The sequence below is a fragment of the Stegostoma tigrinum genome, chromosome 24 (assembly GCF_030684315.1).
Source record: "Stegostoma tigrinum isolate sSteTig4 chromosome 24, sSteTig4.hap1, whole genome shotgun sequence".
Classification (NCBI taxonomy): domain Eukaryota; kingdom Metazoa; phylum Chordata; class Chondrichthyes; order Orectolobiformes; family Stegostomatidae; genus Stegostoma; species Stegostoma tigrinum.
Genome location: NC_081377.1, coordinates 40965533 through 40991691, shown reverse-complemented (window position 1 = coordinate 40991691; position 26159 = coordinate 40965533). Strand labels below are relative to the sequence as shown.

General features: G+C 43.0%; 1 protein-coding gene across 3 annotated transcripts in view; it reads right to left on the bottom strand.

Annotated features, from left to right (window-relative positions):
• Positions 1 to 3908: 3908 nt before the first annotated feature.
• The window catches only part of taf12 (TAF12 RNA polymerase II, TATA box binding protein (TBP)-associated factor), a 37811-nt gene continuing 15560 nt past the window's right edge, over positions 3909 to 26159 (bottom strand). For all 3 annotated transcript variants that reach the window (XM_048558394.2, XM_048558392.2, XM_048558393.2), the window contains 5 exons: positions 22220 to 22471; positions 19973 to 20050; positions 11997 to 12111; positions 5590 to 5678; positions 3909 to 4323 (listed from right to left, as the gene is read on the bottom strand). In XM_048558394.2, the coding sequence (XP_048414351.1) occupies positions 4288 to 4323; positions 5590 to 5678; positions 11997 to 12111; positions 19973 to 20050; positions 22220 to 22387 (486 nt within the window). In that variant the 5' untranslated portion in view covers positions 22388 to 22471 and the 3' untranslated portion in view covers positions 3909 to 4287. The remainder of the gene's footprint in view (positions 4324 to 5589; positions 5679 to 11996; positions 12112 to 19972; positions 20051 to 22219; positions 22472 to 26159) is intronic.

Sequence of the window (26159 nt, the reverse complement as noted above, 5' to 3'; positions counted from 1 at the left end):
TGCCACCTCTCAGCCCAGCTCTGCAGCTTATCTATGTCTCTCTGCAACCTACAGCATCCTTCATCACTATCCACAACTCCACCGACCTTAGTGTCGTCTGCAAATTTACTAACCCATCCTTCTACGCCCTCATCCAGGTCATTTATAAAAATGACAAACAGCAGTGGACCCAACACCGACCCTTGCGGTACACCACTAGTAACTGGTCTCCAGGATGAACATTTCCCATCAACTACCACCCTCTGTCTTCTTTCAGCAAGCCAATTTCTGATCCAAACTGCTATATCTCCCACAATTCCATTCCTCCGCATTTTGTACTATAGCCTACTGTGGGGAACCTTATCGAATGCCTTGCTGAAATCCATATACACCACATCAACCGGTTTACTCTCATCTACCTGTTTGGTCACCTTCTCAAAGAACTCAATAAGGTTTGTGAGGCACGACCTTCCCTTCACAAAACCGTGCTGACTATCCCTAATCAATTTATTCTTTTCTAGATGATTATAAATCCTATCCCTTATAACCTTTTCCAACACTTTCCCAACAACTGAGGTAAGGCTCACTGGTCTGTAATTACTAGGGTTGTCTCTACTCCCCTTCTTGAACAGGGGAACCACATTTGCTATCTTCCAGTCGTCTGGCACTATTTCTGTAGACAATGACGAGTTAAAGATCAATGCCAAAGGCTCAGCAATCTCCTCCCTGGCTTCGCAGAGGATCCTAGGATAAATCCCATCCGGCCCAGGGGACTTATCTATCATCACCCTCTGTAGGATTTCTAATATCTCTTCCGTGTGAACCTCAATCCCACCTAGTCTAGTAGCCTGTATCTCAAAGAAGGCCAACATGCTGAATGCCTTCTTCACCACCCTGTAAAGCTGCTTTCAACAAACTATGTGCTTGTACTCCTAGGTCCCTCTGTTCCACAGCACTCTTCAGGACCTTACCATTTACTGAACAAGTCCTATCTTGTTTTGACTTTCCAAAGTGTAACACCTGACACTTCCCTATATTGAATTGCATTTACCGACCCTCAGCCCACTTCCCCATCTGATCAAGATCCCTCTGATATTTATGATAACCCTTCCTGCTATCAACAATACCTCCTAATTTTGTATCATGTGCAAATATACTAATCTTTCCTTGCATATTCACATCCACATCGCTTATGTAAATAACAGAAAAACAAAAATCCCAGCACTGACCCCTGTGGCACACTTGTCACAGCCTCCAGTTCAAGAAACAACCTTCAACTATCACCGATAATGGGAACTGCAGATGCTGGAGAATCCAAGATAATAAAATGTGAGGCTGGATGAACACAGCAGGCCAAACAGCATCTCAGGAGCACAAAAGCTGACGTTTCGGGCTTCTCTGATGAAGGGTCTAGGCCCGAAACGTCAGCTTTTGTGCTCCTGAGATGCTGCTTGGCCGGCTGTGTTCATCCAGCCTCACATTTTATTATCTTCAACTATCACCCTCTGCTTCCTAACGTCGAACCAATTTTGAATCCAATTAGCTAGCTCTTCCTGGGTCCCAGTGCAACCAAACCTTCATGACTAGCCTGCCATGCAGGGCTTGTCAAATGCCTTAATAAAGTCCACATAGACAACATCCACTGCCCTACCCTTATCTATCCTCTTGGTACCTCTTCAACAAACTCAAAAGATTTGTTAGCCCTGACTGCCCATGCACAAATCCATGCTGACTATACCTAATCAGACCATGACTACCCAAATGTTGCTTGATCCTGACCTGCAGTATCCTCTCCAATAACTTCCTTACCAATATCGGTCTCACCAGCCTGTAGCTCCCTGACTTGCCTTTGCTACCTTTTATAAACAATGGAACAACATTAGCCAACCTAGAGCCTTCCAGAACTTCACCAGTGGCTAAAGGTTAAGCAAAAATCTCTGCAAGGGCCTCTGCAATTACTTCCTTTGCCTCCACAACGTCCAAGGATAGATTTGATCAGGCCCAGGCAAATAATTCACTTTAATGCAATCTAAGGCTGCAAATACCTCCTCTCTGGTAATATGTATGCAGTGCAAATTATCACCACTTATTTCCCCTATTTCCTTAGCATCCATGAGTCTCTCCTCAGTAAACACAGATTTCATTAAAAACAGATGGCCTTTCTGATCTTTAAGACGACCTAATCTCTCCTTAGCCACCCTTTTAATCTTAATACAGCTATAGAGCCTTTTGGGATTATCCTTATCTGCTAGATCGATCTCATACCCTCTTCTTGCTTTTCCGATTGCCCTCTTAAGTGTTCACCTACATTTAGAGTCATCTAAGAAATCAGCCGAGTCCAAAAGCTTAAACCCAATGTATGCCGCCTTCTTTTTCCTGAACAGAGCCTCAATATCCTTCGTCAGCCAGTGATCCCTAAACCTGCCACTTTTCCCTTCACCCTAACAGGGACATACTGACCCTGGACTCTTAAAAGTGCGATTTCAAAAGCCTCCCATTTGCAAGTCAAAGCAGACCCACTCAATTGACCGCTGCTAGATCCTGTCTAACGGCCCCAAAATTTTCTCTGCTCCAGTTTAGCACCTCAACCTGTGGACCTGTCGTATCCTTTTACACTACAACATCAAAATGTGAGGCTGAATGAACACAGCAGGCCAAGCAGCATCTCAGGAGCACAAAACTAGACCCTTCATCAGAGAGGCCCGAAATGTCAGCTTTTGCGCTCCTGAGATGCTGCTTGGCCTGCTGTGTTCATCCAGCCTCACATTTTGTTGTCTTGGATTCTCCAGCATCTGCAGTTCCCATTATCTCTGTATCCTTTTACACTCCTGTGTTAAAACTAAAAAGAGTGTTATGGTCACTGGCCCCGAAGTGCTCTCCGACTGACACTTCAGTCACTTGTCTGACCTAATTTCTCAAGGAGGTCCAGTGTTGCACCCTCCCAAGTATGGTCCTCTACATATTGATTTAGGAAACTTTCTCAGACACATTTAACAAATTCCACCCCGTCTGGGACTTTTTACACTCTAGGCAGCCCAGTCAACACAGGAGAAATTAAAATCTCCAAACAACACTACTGTTATTCCTATTGGTATCTACACTCTCTCGACACATCAGCTCCTCTAATACCTGCTGGCTATTTAGGACCATCTGCCTCTTGTTTCTAAGTTGTAACCATATGGCCTCATTTGACATATTTTTAGTCATTAGACTAATATTTTAAAATCTACATTAAAATGGCAGAAGTACACTTCAAAACCATAAAACATAGGAGTACGCTATTCAGCCCATTGGGTCATCCATGCCAGTGAGATCACGACTAATCTGATAATCCTCAACTCCATTTTCCTGTCTTTCCCCCCCATCATCTTGATTCCCTTATTGATTAGAAATGTGTTAGCCCTGGATACGCTTAACAGCCCAGACTCAACAGCCTTCTGTAATAGAAATTCCACAGATTCACTACTCTGAGGGAAGAAATTCCTCGATCTCCATTTTAAGGTTGCAACGTCATATTTTGAGATTATGTCCTCTGATCCTAGACTCTTCCATAAGGGGAAATAACCTCTCCACAGCTGCCCTGTCAAATCTTCTAAGAGTCTTTATGTTTCAGTAAGTTTGTCCCTTGTTCTTCAATGAGTACAGGCCCAATCTACTCAACCTCTCCTCACAAGGACGGTCTCTCCACATCCAAATCAGTCTACTGAACCTTCTCTGGTTTGTCTCTAATGTCAATGTACCTTTCTATTGATAGAAGAGACCAAAAAAGATCATAACTGAAATGTTTTGAATAATGTGGTGCCTTGTGCAGTTTGAGTGAAGTATCTCTATTTTTGTACTCCATTCCCTTTTAAATACAGTAGATAAATCTAATTATAAAATAGTGAAGCTGGCTCAAAAGGTGTAGATTACAATTAAGCACATTCACATTCAAGTTGAGTAATACTTTTATTGGCAAAAATGGTCATTATTACCTCTATACAAAGATACGAAAACCAACTACTTAACATTCCACCAAATGAAAGTCCCAATTTAACACGCTACCATTAATCAAAGAAACATCACTGCTTCAAACACACACCATCCACTTTGTACAAGTCCTTGTATTGTGTTTTCAGGAGGGATCAAGTACTGAACATTTTTGGTACAGTATGTTGGTACCAATACAAAGCTATCTCAGTTCATTTTCGCAAAAAACCGAACACACCGTCACCCATCACAGGTTCCTCAACAGAAATGGAGGATAAGTCCGAGAATGTTTTGAAACATTCATAACTTTGCCGTAGAAATGGTCTGTCCAGCTATGCTTTACTTTTTGGTTGTTTTACGTATCAGTGCCATTCTCTGCAAGAAAGAAGCCACATGGTCATTTCAGGATTTCATTTGTAATTCTTATTTGAAAATGAGTCCAGAACAAAGAATTTGACCTGGGCATGCAATCTAAAATTGATGATATTAGAGAAAGCATAGAAAGAGAATGAATTAGTCAAGCAAGATGATTCAGGCAATAAGCATTGAGGTACTTTACAGTGAAATGATAGGCATAATATTCAACTCATGTACTTTAGAAACATCACAAAATATTAAGTGTAAAATTATCAAACAGAGGATGGGCAAAAACAGTAGTCCAACAAAATTACTGTTGTATAAACCAATCATTTAATGAAATTTATTAATGCTGTAATCCCCACCTACCCCTAAAAGACTAGCAGCTGCTCTACCAAAAAGAGTACAACTTCAAGTCCAGCCTTGTTTATCTCTCCGTACACATTAGATCATTACAAGGATGATGTGGGGCCAGGGTAAGGGAGGAGAAGTGCAACAATGGCAGTGCCATTGAATGTTAAGGGGCATTGGTGGAGATGGTCACTGCATGGTAGTTCTGTAGCATGAATGTCACTTGCCACTTATCAGCCTGAGCCTGGATGTTGTCCAGGCCTGGCTACATTTCAACCAAAGACTGCGTCAGTAACAGAGCTGTTGGGAATGGTGAACAAGTTTGTTGATAACTGTCCAATCACAACAGCAGAAGTAAGGATGGAAAGAAGGACAGACAGGTGAAAATGCTTGGGTTGAGGACACTAATCTGAGGTACTCCTGCAATGATGTCCGAGACCGGGATGACTGACTTCCAGCAACCACCTTCCTTTCTGTTAGGTATGACTGGAACCTATAGAGAATCTAGCTGTAGAGCACAAGGCTTTAATACGAACTCTGTTTATTGTTTAATTGTCCACCACGATTCATGACTTGATGTGCAAGGGCTGCAGAACCTGGAACGATTGTGGAATTCATCTCAATGCCAAATTCCTGTTTTCTCTCCAGTCCCCTTGATGCCTTTGAAAAGATATTCAATCTCTTTCATTACCTTACTCAATTACCTGGGGTCCATGGCCTCCACAGGTAGAGTAGCCCACAGTTTGACCACCCAAGTGAAGAAATATTCCTAAAAAAACCCTAATTTCTCAAAACATGAAAGCAAATTAGTGTGCCTACCTGGTTAATAAATAGCCCTAGTGCCACTATGTTATCGGCTAACAATGGTTATTGCAGAACAGTAATAGTTTCACATTGCATTAAAATATATTTTGAAGCCACCATATTTCCAACCTGTTTATGAGCTTCTGTTGTGCAGGCCTTCTTATATGGCCTAATTTCATCTGAACCAAAACCAGGTATCCACATGTTCCACTGGCGCTCTGTGCAAAAGAAAATTAGGTACATTTCCTTACCAATTATTTAGTGTTTCTGAGAATAAGATTCTCTTATGACTCTGGCAGAAGCAGTGCACTGGAAGTCAAGACCTACTACTCCATGAGCCATACCAGAAGTGTCAATGTCTTATTCAATTACCAGAATTAATTTGTTTCTCTTTATAACTGTTAACTAGGAGGAGGAGGAGGAGGAACTTTAGACTCAGAATCCCTGTAGTGTGGAAGCAGGCCATTCGGGCCATCGAGTCTAAACCGACTCTCCAAACAGTATCCTACCCATTCTTCCGTTTCTTGTTGATGACTGCACATTCCTATAAATCTGTGATCTGCAGAAAAACTTCAGACCAGATTTCAAATTCAAATGAGAAAAAGGGTGTTCTGCTTTCACCCACGTGCTCTTCACTCCTAGAGAGACAGCATTGCATCTTTGTAAACTTCTCTAGAGACTGCCCACAGCTTCAATGTGTGCAACACCCATTACTCAGTCCAGATGCTGTTGCTAAGCAAAGGCAGAATAGATTTATTAGGAGGTTTTTTGTCTGTATTTTGCACCAATAAAGAAATAAATCTTTGCATGGCACTGCTTTCCCAAGCCACTTGTGTCTTTGTCAGCAACAAATAGACCATGGTCTCCTTCGCAATTCCAAGCAATCAAAATGATAAATGCTTTGCAGCCTAATTACAAAATGATTTTCCATTTCTCATAACTCAAATATGCATTCTCAATAAAACTTTATAATAAGCAAAACCTGCACAAAAAGATAAATCGCTGTAAATTCTGACTAAAAACTCAAAGTTCCAATAATGACCCCTGAAAATAGCAGGAGCTTCATCAGCCAATAACCTGGAGAGATTACTATCTCAGACCAATATAAGAGACAGTGTCAGAATAACATTTGGCCACTTTTAAATAATGTTTCACGATTTTTGAATACTGACTCTTCTCCATGTAAATTGAATCATGTTAAATGAATAAATTTTTGACAGTGATTCTGCTTACTAATGCTTAAACATTATAAAAGAACAAAGAAAATTACAGCACAGGAACTGTTCCTTTGGCCCTCCAAGCCTGCGCCGATCCAGATCCTCTACCTAAACCTCTTGCCTATTTTCCAAGGATCTGTATCCCTCTGTTCCCTGCCCATTCACGCAACTGTCTAGATACATCTTAAATGACGCCATCGTGCCCAACTCTACCACCTCCGCTGGCAACACGTTCCGGGCACCCACCACCGTCTGCATAAAGAACTTTCCATGCATATCTCCCTTAAACTTTTCTCCCTCACCTCGAAATCGTGACCCCTAGTAATTGAGTGCCCCAATCTGGGGGGAAAAGCTTCTTGCTATCCACCCTGTCCATACCTCTCATGATTTTGTAGACCACAAACAATTCCGCCCTCATCCTCCATCTTTTAATGTAAATAATCCTGATCTACTCAACCTCTCTTTCCAGCTATCACCCTCCATACCAGGCAACATCCTGGTGAACCTCTTCCGCACCCTCTCTAAAGCATCCACGTTCTTAGCAAGGGGCTCACCTTTGTCCCCCGACAACCACACATCAACGAATACCAGTCACGTTTGGACACCGAGCAGTTTTTCCGCCGCCTTCGCCTCCACGCTTACTTCTTTAACCGGGAGCCTAACCCTCCCTCCACTGACCCCTTCACCCGCCTCCAACACAAGTCCTCCTCCTGGACACCACCCCCAGGCCTCCTACACTCCCTCAACCTCTTCATCTCCAACTGCTGTCGAGACATTAACCGCCTCAACCTCTCCACCCCTCTCACCCGCCGAACAGGCAGCCCTCCACTCCAACCCCAACATCACCATCAAACCTGCAGACAAGGGAGGCGCAGTGGTAGTATGGCACACTGACCTCTACATCACCGAGGCCAAATGCCAACTCTCCGACACCACCTCCTACTGCCCCCTTGATCATGACCCCACCCCCGAGCACCAAACCATAATCTCCAATACCATCCATGGCCTCAGCACCTCAGGGGACCTCCCACCCACAGCCTCCAACCTTATCATTCCCCAACCCTGCATGGCCCATTTCTATCTCCTTCCCAAAATCCACAAACCTGCCTGCCCTGGTCGACCCATTATCTCAGGCTGTTCCTGCCCCACCGAACTCATCTCCACCTATATGGACTCCATTTTCTCCCCTTTGGTCCAGGAACTCCCTACCTATGTCCGTGACACCACCCACACCCTCCACCTCCACCTCCTCCAGAACTTCCAATTCCCTTGCCCCCAACATCTCATTTTCACCATGGACGTCCAGTCCCTATACACCTGTATTCCTCATGCAGATGGCCTCAAGGCCCTCCGCTTCTTCCTGTCCCACAGGCCCGAACAGTCCCCCTCAACTGACACCCTCATCCGCCTAGCTGAACTCGTCCTCACCCTCAACAAGTTCTCTTTCGATTCCTCCCACTTCCTACAGACAGAGGGGGTGGCCATGGGTACACGCACGGGCCCAAGCTATGCCTGCCTCTTTGTAGGTTAAGTGGAACAGTCCCTCTTCCGCACCTAAACAGGGCCCACACCCGACCTCTTCCTCCGTTACATTGATGACTGTATCGGCACCGCCTCTTGCTCCCCAGAGGAGCTCGAACAGTTCATCCACTTCAACACCATCCACCCCAACCTCAAGTTCACCTGGGCCATCTCCAACACATCCCTCACCTTCCTGGACCTCTCAGTCTCCATCTCAGGTAACCAGCTAGAAACTGATGTCCATTTCAAGCCCACCGACTCCCTGAGCTACCTAGAATACACCTCCTCCCACCCATCCTCCTGCAAAAATTCCATCCCATATTCCCAATTCCTCCGCGTCAGCCCCCACGATGAGGCATTCCACTCCCGCACATCCCAGATGTCCAAGTTCTTCAAGGACTGCAACTTTCACCTCGCAGTGGTCGAGAACACCCTTGACCATGTCTCCCACAACACATCCCTCACACCCCGCCCCCGCCACAACCGCCCTAAGAGGATCCCCTCGTTTTCACACACCACCCCACCAACCTCCGGATACAATGCATCATTCTCCGACGCTTCCGCCACCTCCAATCTGCCCCACCACCCAAAACAGTTTTCCATCCCCAGCCTTGTCTGCCTTCCGGACAGACCACTCTCTCCGTGACTCCCTTGTTTGCTCCACACTCCCCTCCAACCCCACCACACCCGGCACCTTCCCCTGCAACCGCAGGAAGTGCTACACTTACCCCCACACCACCTCCCTCACCACCATCCCAGGCCCCAAGATGACTTTCCATATTAAGCAGAGGTTCACCTGCACATCTGCCAATGTAGTATACTGTATCCAGTGTGGCTTCCTCTATATTGGGGAAACCAAGCGGAGGCTTGGGGACCGCTTTGCAGAACACCTCCGGTCGGTTCGCAATAGACAACTGCACCTCCCAGTCGCAAACCATTTCAACTCCACCTCCCATTCTCTAGATGACATGTCCATCATGGGCCTCCTGCAGTGCCACAATGATGCCACCCGAAGGTTGCAGGAACAGCAACTCATTCCACTTGGGAGCCCTGCAGCCCAATGGTATCAATGTGGACTTCACCAGCTTCAAAATCTCCCCTTCGCCCACCGCATCCCAAAACCAGCCCAGCTCGTCCCCTCCCCCCACTGCATCACACAACCAGCGCAGCCTGTCTCTGCCTCCCTAACCTGTTCTTCCTCTCACCCATCCCTTCCTCCCACCTCAAGCCGCACCTCCATTTCCTACATACTAACCTCATCCCACCTCCTTGACTTGTCAGTCTTCCCTGGACTGACCTATCCCCTTCCCACCTACCTTCTTTTCTCTCCATCTTCGGTCCGCCTCCCCCCTCTCCCTATTTATTCCAGAACCCTCTCCCAATCCCCCCCTCTGATGAAGGGTCTCGGCCCGAAACGTCAGCTTTTGTGTTCCCGAGATTCTGCTTGGCCTGCTGTGTTCATCCAGCTCCACACTTTATTATCTCACATTCTTTTGTTAATGTGGCAACCAGAACTGTCTGCAGTATTCCAAATGTGGTCGAACCAAAGTCCTATAGAACTGTAACATGACCTGCCAACTCTTGTACTCAATACCCCTTCTGCTGAATGAAAACACACGGTATGCCTCCTTGACCAATATCAACCTGTGTAGCCACCTTCAGGGTACAATGGACCTGAACACCCAGATCTCTGTGCACCAATGTTCCCCAGGGCTTTTCCATTTACCATATAGTTCACTCATGTTATATTATAGTTTTCGCTAGCTCCAAATAGCTCATGTTATAGTTATGTTAATAATGATGCTCAGGCAGCAAAAATCGTACAGTCTGCAAACAAGACAGCTATATTGCATCTTAAACATTCTTAACGAGTACTTTGCATCGGTATTCACCGAGGAGAGGGACATGATGGATGTTGAGGTTAGGGATAGATGTTTGCTTAGTCTAGGTCAAGTTGACATAAGGAAGGAGGAAATGTTAGGTATCCTAAAAGACATTAAGGTGGACAAGTCCCCAGGTCCGGATGGAAATGGAAAAGTCCTAGGGAAAATTGATGAACAGAGAGATTTGGGTGTTCAGGTCCATTGTTCCCTGAAGGTGACTACGCTGGTCAATAGGGTGGTCAAGGCGGCATATGGCATGCTTTCCTTCATTGGGCAGGGTATTGAGTACAAGAGTTGGCAGGTCATGTTGCAGTTGTATAGGACTTTGGTTCGGCCACATTTGGAGTACTGTGTACAGTTCTGGTCGCCACATTACCAAAAGGATGTGGATGCTTTGGAGAGGGTGCAGAGGAGGTTCACCAGGATGTTGCCTGGTATGGAGGGTACTAGCTATGAAGGGAGGTTGAATAGACTAGGATTATTTTCATTAGAAAGACGGAGATTGAGGGGGGACCTGATTGTGGTCTACAAAATCATGAGAAGTATAGACAGGGTGGATAGCAAAAAGCTTTTTCCCCAGAGTGGGGGACTCAATTACTAGGGGTCATAAGTTCAAAGTGAGAGGAGGAACGTTTCAGGGAGATACGCGTGGAAAGTTCTTTACAGAGGTTGGTGGGCACCTGTAACGTGTTGCCAGCGGAGGTGGTAGACGCAGACACGTTAGCATCTTTTAAGATATATTTGGACAGGTACATGGATGGGCAGGAAGCAAATGGACACAGACCGTTAGAAAATAGATGACAGGTTAGACAGAGAATCTTGATTGGCGCAGGCTTGGAGGGCCGAAGGGCCTGTTCCTGTGCTGTAGGTTTCTTTGTTTAAATGCCAATCATTGCAGTAAATCCAGATAACATAATGCATCATGCCACGTAACAAACCATTACCTCTTTTGACCAGGATAATGTCTGACACCTCAACAAAATGCTGATCAATCATTTCCCTTTGTTTTCCTTCTATACCAGGTAACTATTATTAATGGGTGGGGATGGCCTAGTGGCAATATCACTGGATTGTTAATCTAGAGACCCAGGTAATGTTCAGGTGACCTGGGTTTGAATCCTGCCAAGATAGATGGTGGAATTTGAATTCAATAAAAATATGGAATTAAGGTTGTAAAGACAACCATGAATCCATTACTCGTTGTTGGAAAAACTCATCTGGCTCATTTCCTTTAGGGAGAGAAACTGCCACACTGCCAGACATAAAACTCTTTTCGTTAATTTGAGAAAGCCTCAACTCACGGTTTCTTTATAAACTGGTAAAGATAATCAGGTAACTTGATAAATTCACAGATGCAATGCTTTACTGTTGCAAAACACAACAGCTTATAATCAGACTCTTGCTGAGTGGTTACTAGCCTTAAATAAGCACCTATAACATAAATATTGGCCAGGACACCAATAATTATTCCACAATCACTACAAAATAAAAACAGATGATTAATTGGGTCATATCTCAATGGTATTTGTGGGTTTATGAGGTGGTTATTGTTTCCTACACTATTTGTATATGATGGGCTACCAGAGTATAGTTACATGGATGAGAAGGGTTTGAGGGATACGGACCAAATGCAGCCAGTTAGAGCTAGCAGAGCGGACACCACAGTCAGCATGGACCAGTTGGGCCGAAGGACCTGTTTCCATGCTACATGAATCATTGACACTGTAACTGTAGTCACTGTTACAGTGTATTTAATTGGCTCTGAAAAGTGCTTTGGGATGTTGTGAGGTCATGAAAGGCACGATAGAAATGGAAGATTTTTGTCTATTTGCAATTCATAATTATGTGTTTGAGATTACTTTCAGGACGGTGTTTTATAAAATATCGAGATGACAAATGTTTATTCAAAACATACCAAGATGCAGCTGAACATCCTTTACTTCCAGTGTGTTTGACTTGCGGTGACGTGCTAGTTGACATGCGGCACTCACTACGCTTTCAATAAAATCATCAGCAATTTGCAAAAGCATCTACAGGTGGGAGACAAAAACTTTTGATTAAAATATTCTATATAACAGAAGCTGGAACCTATGATCCTTAGCTAAAGATGCCATGCACTTTAGAGGTATATCATAAATATTACGATTCAGGGGTTTTGCTAGAACGCTTGTCCCAGCAACATGAATTGGCTATAACACAACTGATGAGTAAGGAACACTATTTCCAAAATGCGAACTCCTGTTGTCTATAACGCAATTCCACCGCGTCACCATCACGGGGTTGTTCAAAGGAAGATTTCTCTTATTCAATCCTTACAGATAGTGTAAATGTTCAGAGTAAGTCATAATGAGCTCATTTGAAGAAGGTAATTAGATTATATGTCATAAACCTCAAATATAATATTGCAGAGAACCACCTTATTAGGAAAATGTGAAGTCTTAGTTTGAAGAGTTTATACTGAACACATTAAATGCAAATAAAGTATTGTTTAAAATAATGAAATTGTTAAAACAAGCACCTTTGTGTAGTATTTTTGCCTAGATTTTGTTAAATATTAAGGATGTTAAGAACTTTTGAACTTGCTCATGGGAAATCATTTATACCAAAAGTTGTCTGTGATACAAGTTGCTCTTTTTCAGCACTATTTTGAATACAATCCTACAGTTAACTTCAATGTCTATGAGTTATGTAGGAAAGAAAAGTCAGATTCCTCTACTTCACTTATCTGAATTTCTACCCAGAAGTCTGTGTTGATAGAAAGTCAGGTCACATCAGCAATGGGCCAGGCTGTGATGCAGACAATGTTGCTGGTGAATAGATTTTATTTGACTATCAGTGTCAAGGCTCACACACAAGTGACAGGTATTGTGCCAATACTTATAAAAGAGTGGTGAAAAAGAATTATGTGAGATATATTTTGGTGGTCTGCCCCTAGCCCCGCTTTTCCCCATAGGCCCTGTTCTTTCTATAATCCAATGGGATAGGCTGTGACACATTAGGGTGGACAATTCCCCAGGTCCGGATGGGATCTATCCCAGGTTACTGAGGGAAGCAAGAGAAGAAATAGCTGGGGCCTTAACAGATATCTTTGCAGCATCCTTGAGCACGCATGAGGTCCCGGAGGACTGGAGAACTGCCAATGTTGTCCCCTTGCACAAGAAGGGTAGCAAAGATAATCCAGGTAATTATAGAGCCTGACATCAGTGGTGGGGAAGCTGCTGGAGAAGATACTGAGGGATAGGATCTATTTACATTTGAAGGAAAATGGGCTTATTAGTGATAGGCAGCATAGTTTTGTGCAGGGAAGGTAATGTCTTACCAACTTGATAGAATTCTTTGAGGAAATGACAAAGTTGATAGGTGAGGCAAGGACTGCAGATGTCATATACATGGACTTCGGTAAGGGTCCCCATGGCAGGCTGATGGAGAAAGTGATGCTGCATAGGTTCCAGGGTGCACTAGCTAGATGGATAAAGAACTGGCTGGACAACAGGAGATGGAGTTGTAGTGGAAGGAGTTTCTTAAAATGGAAAACTGTGACCAGTGGTGTTCCACAGGGATCCGTGTTGGGACCACTGTTGCTTGTGATATACATAAATGATCTGAAAGGTATAAATGGTCTGATTAGCAAGTTTGCAGATGACACAAAGATTGTTGGAGTAGCAGATAGTGAAGGGACTGTTGGAGAATGCAGCAGAATATAGATAGACTGGTGAGTTGGGCAGAGAAATGGCAGATGGAGTTCAATCCAGGCAAATGCAAGGTGATGCATTTTGGAATATCCAATTCAAGAACAAACTATACGCCCTGGGGAAAACTGATGCAGAGACATCTGGAAGTTCAGGACCATTGTACCCTAAAGGTGGCAATGCAGATTGAGAGGGTGGTCAAGGGGGCATACAGCATGCTTTCATTCATCAGAAGGGGTTTTGAGTACAACAGTTGGCGGGTCATGTTAGTTATATAGGACTTTGGTTCGACAACATTTGGAATACTGTGTACAGTTCTAGTCGCCATATTACCAAAACAATGTGGATGCTTTGGAGAGGATGCATAGTGGGTCCACCAGGATGTTGCCTGGTATGGAGCGCACTAACTATGTAGAGAGGTTGAGTAGATCAGGATTATTTACTTTAGAAAGATAGAGATTGAGGGGGACCAGATTGAGGTCTACAAAATCATGAGGGGTATAGACAGGGTGGAGAGCAAGAAGCTTCCCCCGCTCCCCCCCCCGCCCCCCAGAGTGGAGGACTCTATTACTAGGGTCATGATTTCAAGGTGAGGGGGGGAAAAGTTTAAGGGAGATATGCGTGGAAAGTTCTTTATGCAGACGGTGGTGGGTGCCTGGAGCAGGTTGCCAGCGGAGGTGGTAGAGGCGGGCACGGTGGTGTCATTTAAGATGTATCTAGACAGATGCATGAATGGGCAGGGAGCAGAGGGAAACAGATCCTTGGAAAATAGGTGACAGTTTTAGATAGAGGATCTGGATCGACACAGGCTTGGAGGGCCAAAGGGCCTGTTCCTGTGCTGGAACACAACTATCGCATTATAGCAGAACCCCCTTATTAGCCTTGAGATATTGCTCGTGTCCAAATCAAACAGCACACAAGGAAACCGTTATCATGTATGATCAGCTTATGGCTTTAGATATACATCAAAAACAAAGTGCTGGAGAAACTCAGGAGGTCTGTCTGCATCTGTGGACAAAAAAAAATTAAGTTTCAAGTACAATATGACTTCTTCGGAACTGCCAAAGACTTGATGGACATACAAGCATGCATTGTCTATAGGATGTGGAGGTTACAAGGAGAGGGAGGGGTGAAGCTTTGAAGAGATCGGAACAAAGATTTTAAGTTTAAATTAATATTTTAAAATGTGGGTGTTGATCAGCAAACACAGAATGGATTAGACAGACCTGGTGCAGATTAGAATCCAAGCAAAAGTGTCAAGGTTTTGCAGGGTGAAAGTTCCAAGGCTGCCAGAGAGCATTAAAATAGTTGGATTACAAACATAATACAGCAGATGCTGGAAATCTGAAAGAGAGAGAAAATTCTGGATAAACTCAGGTTTGGCAGCACCTGGGGACAGAGAAAAACAATTAATGTTTCTAGTCCAATAGAACAAGAAATATTTGTTCTCTGTCTCTCCACAAATGTTGCCAAACCTGCTGAGTTTCTCCAACAGTTTCTCTTTTTATTGGAGTGGTTGGGTATAGAAGTATTAAAAGTATGGACAACACTTTCAGGGTCAGGGAAGTTTAAAGAAGGGCAGAGAGAGGCAACAACAACAGAGGTGTAATTTGGTAGTCTGATGGCATAAGCAGACTTAACTTTTATATAAAGGTCATTTCATCTAAAAATGAAAGGTGAGAGGACTGTACACTAATTCTCAGCACAACTAAACTTATAACATATAGGTAAGAGGCTGGAAAAGCACAGCAGGTCAGACAGCATCCAAAGAGCTGGAAAGTCAACGTTTCAGGCTGAAACTGTTAGAATCTGTAACACGAGGTTTACAGATCAAGTCTCACCTAATCATCACCAAGTCTTAAAAGTATTGAGTTCTGAAGAAGAGTCACAATGGACTCAATACATTAACTGTTTCTCTACCCATCAAAGCCACGAGACCTGCTGAGTCTCTCCAGCATTCTTGACGTTTGTTGCAAACTTCCAGCATTCACAGTATTTTGCTTTTATTTAAATCCAGGTCCATTTCAATAAACTCAGAAGGACAAATGACTGGCAAAGCACAGACATGCAGCTCATAGCCTGCCTGAACAGCTCTTAATCCAAACCTGCTCCCACGACATTTTGTGGAACGCACCCCAACTATGTACAGCAAGCTAAAGTTCAAATTTCACAGTTCTTCGTCAAACAAAATGCAAAACGGCTTTAGCAGGAATGCATAATAGATTCCAGATCCGTGCCCATTCTCACCTCATTCTATTTTAAATTACTAACTTTAAACAAAACTATATCAGAGATAATAGGAACTGCAAATGCTGGACAATCCGAGGTAACAAGATATAAAACTGGATGAACACAGCAGGCCTGGGCCCGAAACATCAGCTTTCCTGCTCCTAAGATGCTGCTTGGCCCGCTGTGTTCATCCAGCGTCACACCTTGTTATTTCAAACAAAACTAGCTGACTTTACTTTGTAGGACAGCTCCGCATGAAAATTCAGCCCCTTTAAAACAGTATTATAACTACCTTCCTGACAGGACTAAGTTGAATTTTGATGCTGTTAAATATAAAGAAAAAAAAAGTATTTCTCCAAGCTTGTTACACATTTAAAAGGTTTATGTAAATAAACATGCCCTTTCAAACACCTTGGAGATATTTCATTATGTTAAAGCTGCTACATACATGCAGTTTGTCATTGCTGGGTAGATTTCTGATCAGACAAGTTTTATGAAAGAATTGGATTTGAAATAAATAACTTGCTCTCTAGAAGCAGGAGAATATCCCTCATCATCTTACGCCTTCTCCACCATTCAATAAGCTAATGACCTTCCACCTCAAGCTGTGAGCAAGCTGTTGGAGACAGTCCTAAGGGACAGGATTTACAAGCACTGAATAGGGACAGTGGGAAATCATGTCACACTAACTTGATTGAGTTTTTTGAAGGAGCAACAAAGATGATTGAGGAGGGCAGAGCAGTGGATGTGATCTATACGGACTTCAGCAAGGCGTTTGGCAAAGTTCCTCATGGTATACTGGTTAGCAAGGTTAGATCACATGGAATACGGGAGAACTAGCTATTTGGATAAAGAACTGGCTCAAAGGTAGAAGACAAAGGGTGTTGGAGGAGGGTTGCTTTTCAGACTGGAGGCCCGTGACCAGCAGTGTGCTACAAGGATCGGTGCTGGGTCCACTGCTTTTCGTCATTTTATATAAATGATTTGGATGTGAACATAGATATGGTTTGTAAGTTTGCAGATGGCACTAAAATTGGAGGCGCAGTGGACAGTGAAGGTAGTTACCTCAGAGTACAACAGAACCTTGGTCAGATGAGTCAATGGGCCTAGAAGCGGCAGATGGAGTTTAACTTAGATAAACGTGAGGTGCTGCATTTTGGAAAGGTAAATCAGAGCAGGACTATTACACTTAATGGTAAGGTTCTGGGGAACGTTGCTGAACAAAGGGACCTTGCAGTGCAGATTCATAGCTATTTGAAAGTGGAGTTACTATCCTGTCTACCCGTGAAGGTGGTGTTTGGTATGCTTGCCTTTACTGGTCAGTGCTTTGAGTGTAGGAGTTGGAGGTCATGTTGCGGCTGTACAGGCCATTGGTTAGACCAGTTTTGGAGCAGTGCATGCAATTCTGGTCTCACTGCTACAGGAAGGATGTTGTTGAACTAGTAAGGGCTCAAAAAAGATTTATGAGGATGTTGCTGGGGTTAGAAGGTTTGAGCTATAGGAAAAGGCAGAATAGACTAGGGCTATTTCCCCCGGTACAACAGAGACTGAGGGGTAACCTTATAGAGGTTTATAAAATCATGAGGGGCATGGATAGGGTAAATAGAGAAAATCTTTTCCCTGGGGGGGGGGGGGGGGGGGGGGGGGGGGGGGGGGGGGGGGGGGGAGTCCAAAAACTAGATGGCACAGGTTTAAGGTGAGAGGGAAAAGATATACAAGGGACCTAAGGGGCAACTCTTCCATGCAGACAGTGGTGCTTGTATGGAATGAGCTGCCAGAGGAAGTGGTGGAAGCTGGCATGATTACAACATTTAAAAGGCATATGGATGGATGTACGAACAGGAAGAGTTTAGAGGGATACGGGCCAAAGGCTGGCAAAAAGGACTAGACTTATATAGGATATCCGGTTGGCATTGACAATTGGACCAAAGGGTCTGTTTCTGTGCTGTATGTCTCCGATTCTACTATAGCCCGTGTCACTGTCCTTGTTGAGAGGGAGACTTTTCCTTGCCAGTTTAACGTTAATGATCTTAGCACAGCAAATGCTGGAATCAAGAAATGGAGATGGAGATGTCACTATACCTCCTTAGCCAATCAAACTACAGCATTGTGAAATAGAGAGAGAATGGGCGGAAAAGGAAGTGTAAATCAGAGTGGTGAATTCAATACACAAAGTGTTGGAGAAACTAGAGGTCTGGCAGCATCTCTAAGAGAGGAACAGTTAATATTTCAAGTCCAGTGATCCTTAATGGCCTCTACATTGCAAAGGCTGAGTGCCAGCTCTCAGACACCTCTTCCTATCTTACCCGGACCATGATGCCACCATCGAACGCCAGGCTATTCTGTCCACAACGGTCATTAAACTCATTTCGTCAGATGATTTCACCCTGGCCACTGCCTCCAGGCTCACAAGCCACACCCCCCCCCATCCCCCACCTCACATCACACAGCTCACTTCAACCTCCTTCACAAAATCCACAAACAGGACTGTCCAGGCAGACCCATCGTTTCTGCATGCTCCTGCCCTACAGATCTCATCCTTTCCTACCTCAACTCTTTTTCCTTCCCACACCCGATCTCTACCCCCTTACATTTACAATTCTTCTAATGCTTTACATCAGTTTCAGAACTTCCACTTTGCCGGCTCCAGCCACCTCCACTTTGCCATGGATGTGCAGTCCCTTTACATGTCCATCCCCCATCAGGATGGTCTCAGAGCTCTCCATGCTTCCTGGAAAAAAAGGTCCAGCATGGTCTCTGTTCAACAACACCATCTCCCAACTGGCCTAGCTCATCCTCACTTTGAACAACTTCTTTTAACTCCTCCCACTTTCAAAGTCAAAGGTTGGCCTTGGGTATCCACATAGGCCTAGCTAAGCTTGGTCATTTTTCCTCATTCATTTCCAGCAGGGGTTTCTGGATAGTCCACAAATGGAGGCTAATGGTCTTTCTGGCTGTGTTAGCTATGAACACAGACTTGGACCTGCTTGATCTATATGGCTCAACACAACAAAATGCATTGAATAGGGGTTCAAGTGCATAGTTCTGAAGTCTGCGTCACATATAGATAGGCTGGTTAATATGGCATTTAGCATGCTTCCCTTCTTTGCTCAGGATTTTGAGTATAGGAGTTTGAATGCTATGTTGGGGTTGTAAAGGACGTTGATGAGACGCCTTCTGGAGTACTGTGCCCAGTTCTGACCTCCCTGCTATAGGAAGGATATTATTAAGCTGGAGAATGTTCAGAAGAGATTTACCAAGATGTTGCCAGGAATGGAGCATGAGAATTGTAAGGAGAGGCTGGATAGGCTGGGACCTTTTTTTTTTAAAAAATACACTGGACCATAGAAGGTTGAGAGGGGACGTTATCGAGGTTTATAAAATAGTGAGAGTTACGGATGAGATGAATGGCAGGTGTCTTTTCCCTAGGGTAGGGAATTTCAAGACTGGGGGCATATTTTTAAGGTGACAGCAGAAAGATTTAAAAAAAAATATCAGCAGCATTTTTTCTTTAAACAGAGTGGTTTGGTGTGTGGAATGAACTTCCAGAGGAAGTGGCAGGTGCAGGTACAATTACAACATTTAGATAAGTACATGAACAAGAAATGTTTAGAGGGATATGGCCAAGTGCAGGCAGGTGGGACTAGTTTAGTTTGGGATTATGGTCAGCATGGACCAATTGGACCGAAGGGTCTGTTTCTGTGCCGTATGACTCCATGGCTATGATGCTATAAAGGAGCTAGTGAATTAACTTTTCAGCTCCCAATAACATTTGTACAGTTTATACTGCCTTTCCCCTCCACCCCACACAATGGGTAACCCAAGGAGATGGTGTGAAGAAAGGCACTGGCATCCTAAAGAAGTGCCCAAGCAACAGTATTCTAAGTTCTAAAAGGAGATTTTCAAAATAACGTACTTTTCTGAAATAAATAGTACCAAGGTGTGGCTTAACATTTCTGCATAAGAAACTTACTTCTTCAACATCTTCATCAAGTTGCTCATTTGGATCAATTTCTCGCACCAGGTCCTGCAGTTTCTTCTTGCTTAAAACCTAAACAATACAATTAAAGATGCAGAAATTTTGCAGTGTGAAACTCATGGGTTTGGGGCTTTGAACAAAAATTGAAATTACAGATATTCCTTTAAAACAAATGAATGCATTTGAAAGTAACTTAAAGAAAGATTTCTTCTATGGTATGATTCATTTTTGCTTAACTCCTATTCAATTACCTTTCTCTGCTTAATTCATTCCACTTGCTACCAAGTAACCAGGAACATCAGGGACAAATTGAACCATTCATTAGTAGACGTTATGTCAATCAAATTAAAGCCTGTGCCAAGCGTCAAATGCAATGTTTGATTTTTCGCAAAATATCAACCCAAGTTCCAACACAACAGTGGAAATAAAACTCTTTGCCCAATTTGCTGTGTGTGAGGTGCAAGTATTTAAAAAGTTGCATGTTAAAGGAATTATTATTTCAAATGAGGGTGTTGTGGGGTTTGGAATAGAAACTGTAAGTAGTGTCATTTCTACATTTGTCTGAGTGGTGGAGATTTGAATTTGGAAAGCAATTTAGGAGGTGGTTGCCTGGTGAGCTGCAGAAGTACATTTTGTAAATGGTACATTCTGTTACACAGTATATACGCGGTTGAGTAAACGAATACTTCAGATAACTGTTGGAGCTGCACTCATCCAGGCAAGTTGGAAGTAACCCTCTTGACCGGTACCTTGGGACAGAGGTCAGTGTTTGGGCTGCTGGATAATGTTCTGGTTTTGATATAAATGGACACAGGCTGCTTCTGTATCTCAGGAGACATGACTGCTGCTTAACATTGTGCTGCGTTCGTCTCAATATCTGACCTTATGATGGAGCTAAGTTAATTGATGAAGCAGCTGAAGATGTTTGGGTCTGGTAAGCTGCTCTAAGGAACTCCTACAGCAAGGTCCTAGCATTAAGGCTGATCGGCAACTATCACACCATCTGCTTTAGTGTTTGCTATGACTCAAAATTTGATAAGAATCAGCTAGTTGAAGAGATTACTTAACGCCTCTCTGTTAAATGCTGCCTTCATAGCAATGACGGTTATTCTCACCCGATCTCTCAAATTCAGCTCTGTCCAAATTTGCACCAGATCGATTCTACCTGGTGCCAAATGGCCCAGGTAGAAAGTTATTTCAGTCATTTATGTGTATCTAGGGCTCAAAAGTGCTACTTCTAACTCTCCTTATGTTAACATCGTCACTTTTTCTAAAATAGCACGGATGGATGGTAACTGGGATCGAATTTGTCCTGGTTTTCACATTGCAATTTCAATTTTTTCTGTATTCATTGGATGAGGACGTGGCTGGCCAGGCTAGCATTTTTTGCCCACCCCTAGCAGCCCAGAGGACATTGCTGTGGGTCTGGAGCCATTGGCAGGCCAGACTAGGTAAGGATAGCTGATTTCCTTCTCTAAAAGACATCAGTGAACTGGATGTTAAAGTGTGAAGCTGGATGAACACAGCAGGCCAAGCAGCATCTCAGGAGCACAAAAGCTTTTGTGCTCCTGAGATGCTGCTTGGCCTGCTGTGTTCATCCAGCTTCACACTTTATTATCTTGGATTCTCCAGCATCTGCAGTTCCCATTATCTCTGATACAGTGAACTAGATGTGTTTTCCTGACAATCAATAATGGATTCATGGTCACTGTTAGACTCTTAATTCCAGGTTCCAATTTATTAAATTCAAATTCCACCATCTGCTGTGTTGGAATTCGAATCTAGGTCACCAGAACATTCTTGTGTCTCTGGATTAACAGTCCAATGATAATATCACTAGGCCATCGCCTCTCTCATGGCAGTGTTGTAGATGTACTATAACAGCTTAGAGAGGATGATAGCCATTTCAAGAGCACAAGCTTTCAGCACTACATGTTGCAGTACCCAGTACGATCAGCTATTACTTAGTCAGCTTCATAAGGCTTGCATCACAAGATGCACAAGTCACTCAATCTTGGATGCAGTGAGTTAAGTTTCAACAGGGATTCAAAAACATGCCTCCTGTAAAAATAGAGCCTCCTTATCAACAGCTATATAGCAAAAGCAGCAGCAGCCATTAATCCAGCTGTACCCACCATTGTTTCATCTTTCTACTGGGAGGTGAGGGTTAAATTCTACAAAAAAATTCTATAAAAGAGTGACCCCAAGAAGTATGACACTGAAATCAGAAAGCTACAATACCTGATTGCCTTCTGGACTCATACGTCCCCCTGAGCCTGGTGTTCCAGGTATCTTTACCACAGCAGTGCTATTAGCCATTGTATTTGGAGGTGGTGTGCTGGATGGATCAGGTTTTATTGAGGGAAAATTTGTCAAATTTATTAGAGCTGCAGGTCCAAACTGGTTCATAATCTGTTGGGCTTTGGCCTTTAAGTCATTAAGTTTCTCCAAATCCTGTTTCTGTTTGGGGTTGTGGGGGCCAGGACCAATCAGCTGTTAAAAATATAAAAGAAAAACAATTTTTTAAACATGCCATCTGTTGTGAACAGTCCATGTCTATGCTTTAAGTTACTATGCAAGTCAGGTTCTGAAAACTTAGATGTACATTATTTTGCCAGGACCTTTTCACTCCAAGTCTGCAAAACAAACCAACATTATAATATTAGAAGCTTTCTTCTAATATGTTTCCAGAGTGAAATTTATAGCATCATAAACCCCAGTTAGAAGGCATTCCTCCATACTTCAGCTGTCATTTCAGGTGAAAAATTTGACATACAATACACTGTCGTACAGTCAAAGCATGCACAAAGTATTAGGTATTGCATTATATGGAAGTAAGAGCAAAGCTTAAAAAAAGCTACACAGTAGCAAAAAGCATTTGCAAAACTTTGGGAAATAATACCAGAGCCATATTTGGGTTAAATTAAACGATTTTTCTATTCATAAAGCAGATTTCTAATCTTGTATTATTACACAGACAGTTCTCTATAATTTGGGAAAGCCAAAAAGGTCCGGCACCCAACTGAACTCTAAATCAACTAAGTAGCATCACTGCATCTACGTAATTAGTGTACAGACCAATGGAACTGACCTAACTGCTACATAGTGATTATAAATAAAATTTCAAAAGATAAAAGTTTAAATATCAATTTAACATAAAACATAACCAAGAGCTATGATCATAGGAGAAAACGTTGATGAATTAGGATCACAAGACAATGTAACATTCAAGAAACTTAGCAGCTATTGTATGTTACATTGCAATATTAACATTTCTATTTGGTTTTAAGCTCTCAAATAAAAAAGTGAAATATCATGGATGCTGGAAATCTAAGACAAACAGAAAGCACTGGAGAAACCTAGCAAATACTTGCAAGTGGTTTCATTCCTTTAGGATTAATGAACCTTTTAGTTCAAATAAAGTGACTTACTGTCTTTTCAAGCCAACTTTCCAATATGCTTCAAAATCTCCCTCCCCCTAACGCATCCCAAAACTAGCCCAGCTTGTCCTGTCTCCCTAACCTGTCCTTCTTCCCACCTACCCCCTCCTTCCAACTCAAGGCCCCACCCCCCTCCCCATCTCCTACCTACTAGCCTCATCCTGCCCTGCCTTGACCTGTCCGTGCTCCCTGGACTAGCCTATCCCACCCTAACTCCCCGACTACAGGCTCCATCCCCACCTCTTTCACCTGTCTATCTCCTCTCCACCTATCTTCTCCTCTATCTATATTCTATCCACCTCTACTCTCTCCCTATTTATTTCAGAACCCCCTTCCCATTCCCTCCCCCATTTCTGAAGGAGGGTCTAGGCTCAAAATAACAAAAAAGTGTGGAGCTGGATGAACACAGCAGGCCAAGCAGCATCTCAGGAGCACAAAAGCTGACGTTTCGGGCCTAGACCCTTCAGAGAGACCTCTCTCTCTGATGAAGGGTCTAGGCCCGAAACGTCAGCTTTTGTGCTCCCGAGATGCTGCTTGGGCTGCTGTGTTCATCCAGCTCCACGCTTTGTTATCTTGGATTCTCCAGCATCTGCAGTTCCCATTATCACTAGGCTCAAAATGTCAGCTTTCCTGCTCCTCTGATGCTGCCTGGTCTGCTATGTTCATCCAGCTCTACATCTTGTTACTTCCAATATGCCATAGCGTGCACCTCAGCGTTTATTTCTTAGCACTCAAGAGGGTTTTTGCTTAGGTCCCCAAAGAGTTTGACGAATTTATCTGCAGTGTAGCAAAAATTATCCATTTTCAGCTAGGGTGCAATTAAAAGCACAACAATTAGCCTCAACATCCTGGGCTTACAATAAGACAGAAAGAGAAATGGGAGGGGCGGTTGGGGGGGGGGGGGGTTTGTGGTGGAGGTGGAAGAGGGAAGGCAAAAAATATCCAAGACTCAGTTTCCTTTCTTGGAAGTAGGCTGAATGAGTACATTTGGTGGCTAGGCAGAACTAGGTTCAGGTGGGACACTCGTGCCAAAAAAAAAAGCCTGCCAGCATTTTGCAGAAAAGTTTACAGTGAAATGGTGCCACCTAGGAATACATAGGGCACTGACATTCACTGCAGTGCAGACCAGTGAGAGAATAACTCTTAGGTGAGGAAAATAATTGCATGGAAACCGTGTTTTAGTGATCATTGTCTGCCGTGCAAAATATAAGGCAGCATAAGCAAATGCATTAAGTGTCAAGGGAAATACCACTGCAAAGCATTTAGTTCAATAAAGCTTCCTTCATTTTTGAATGTAAAAGCACAAAAAAATTAATTAAGGATTACCCCAATAAACAATTAACATGTCAGCTGTCCAGGTCAGCAATTATGCAATCTGTTTGGAAGATACTTGCACAGAATTATTTAGTATAATCAAATTTGCAAGGCTTGCAATAGTGAAGTAAAAATGTCTGTTTTGCATATTTGATTGTTTGGCACCTTGCAGTATTGGCGGATCTCCTTTGCTTCATCCCAAAGATACATGCCTCGAGAAGCTTGGCAGCATTCAGGACAAAGTAGTCTACTTGATTGACATTGTATCCACAACATCCAAAACATTCCCATTTATTATGGATAAATAAAGCCAAACGAGTTCCCATTCTAAGGTAGAGAAGTTAGTTGGGTACTGCTCTGCAAAGGGTGGCCATTTTTTTTGTTCGAATACATAGGTTTGCATCAAAACTTTATAAGGACATTCATATTGTACAAGATTATTTTTTAGCCAAACAGCTTTCATGATAAATAAAGTCTTCATCTGTTTCTCTCACAAAAATCATACATCTCATGCTTTGCAACCTCAATATCCAGTTGTACTATGTATCTCAAACCCAAATGATTCCCGATCAGGTTAACATGTGAGTTGATGAGTGAAACTGGGTTTATCAGTAGCTCCAAGCCAAATGTGAAATAAATAGTTTAGTTTTGTACACATGCATGCATTCTACTTCGAAAGAAAGCAGTTAAAATTTCAAGACCGTGAACAATTTATTCTAATTTTTCAAATTATTCACACCATTCATTTGTCAAATTTCAAGAATCTGCACACTTGTATTTTAATTGGAATACAAAAAAAAAACACTCCACCACCATCTAGTTCTTAAAACAAAACAGCCATGAAATGATTTCTCACTCAAGATCATGAATAAACTCAGACTTAGAAGCTTGTTACCAGATGGCATCACAATGCTCGCTTTAATTTTTGGAAAAGCCTGGAGGGTTGCACAGTCTTAAAATCATATTTTCTCTTCCAGCAGAATATCAGCAGAGACAACAGCTGATGCACCTACTATTAAAAATCTAATCAATTGTTTTGATGTTGGGACTCAGTGTTCATTGTTCAGCCGTGACAAAGATTATACTTTTCATCATGCTGTAAGTTACAGCAGTGCCTTTAATGTTGGCACAAGGTACCAAAGATTTGAAGGCACTTTCCATTTTGCAACACTTCAATTTCTCACATTAACAAGATCTACCATTTAAAAAAAAATAGCCTCATAAGTGTGCTTCAACGTAGCCTAACTTTGTCAGTATGGTGAAGGCATTCCCTCAACAAGGCAAGATCCACTGTATCAACTAAACCACACACCAATGGTCATAAAGATGATTGAATACATTTTCCATTTTGGGTGTAATCAGCGATCTGAATCTTCAGTGCACTCAAATATGCATTGGCCAGATTATAGTTCAAATTTGATAAAAGT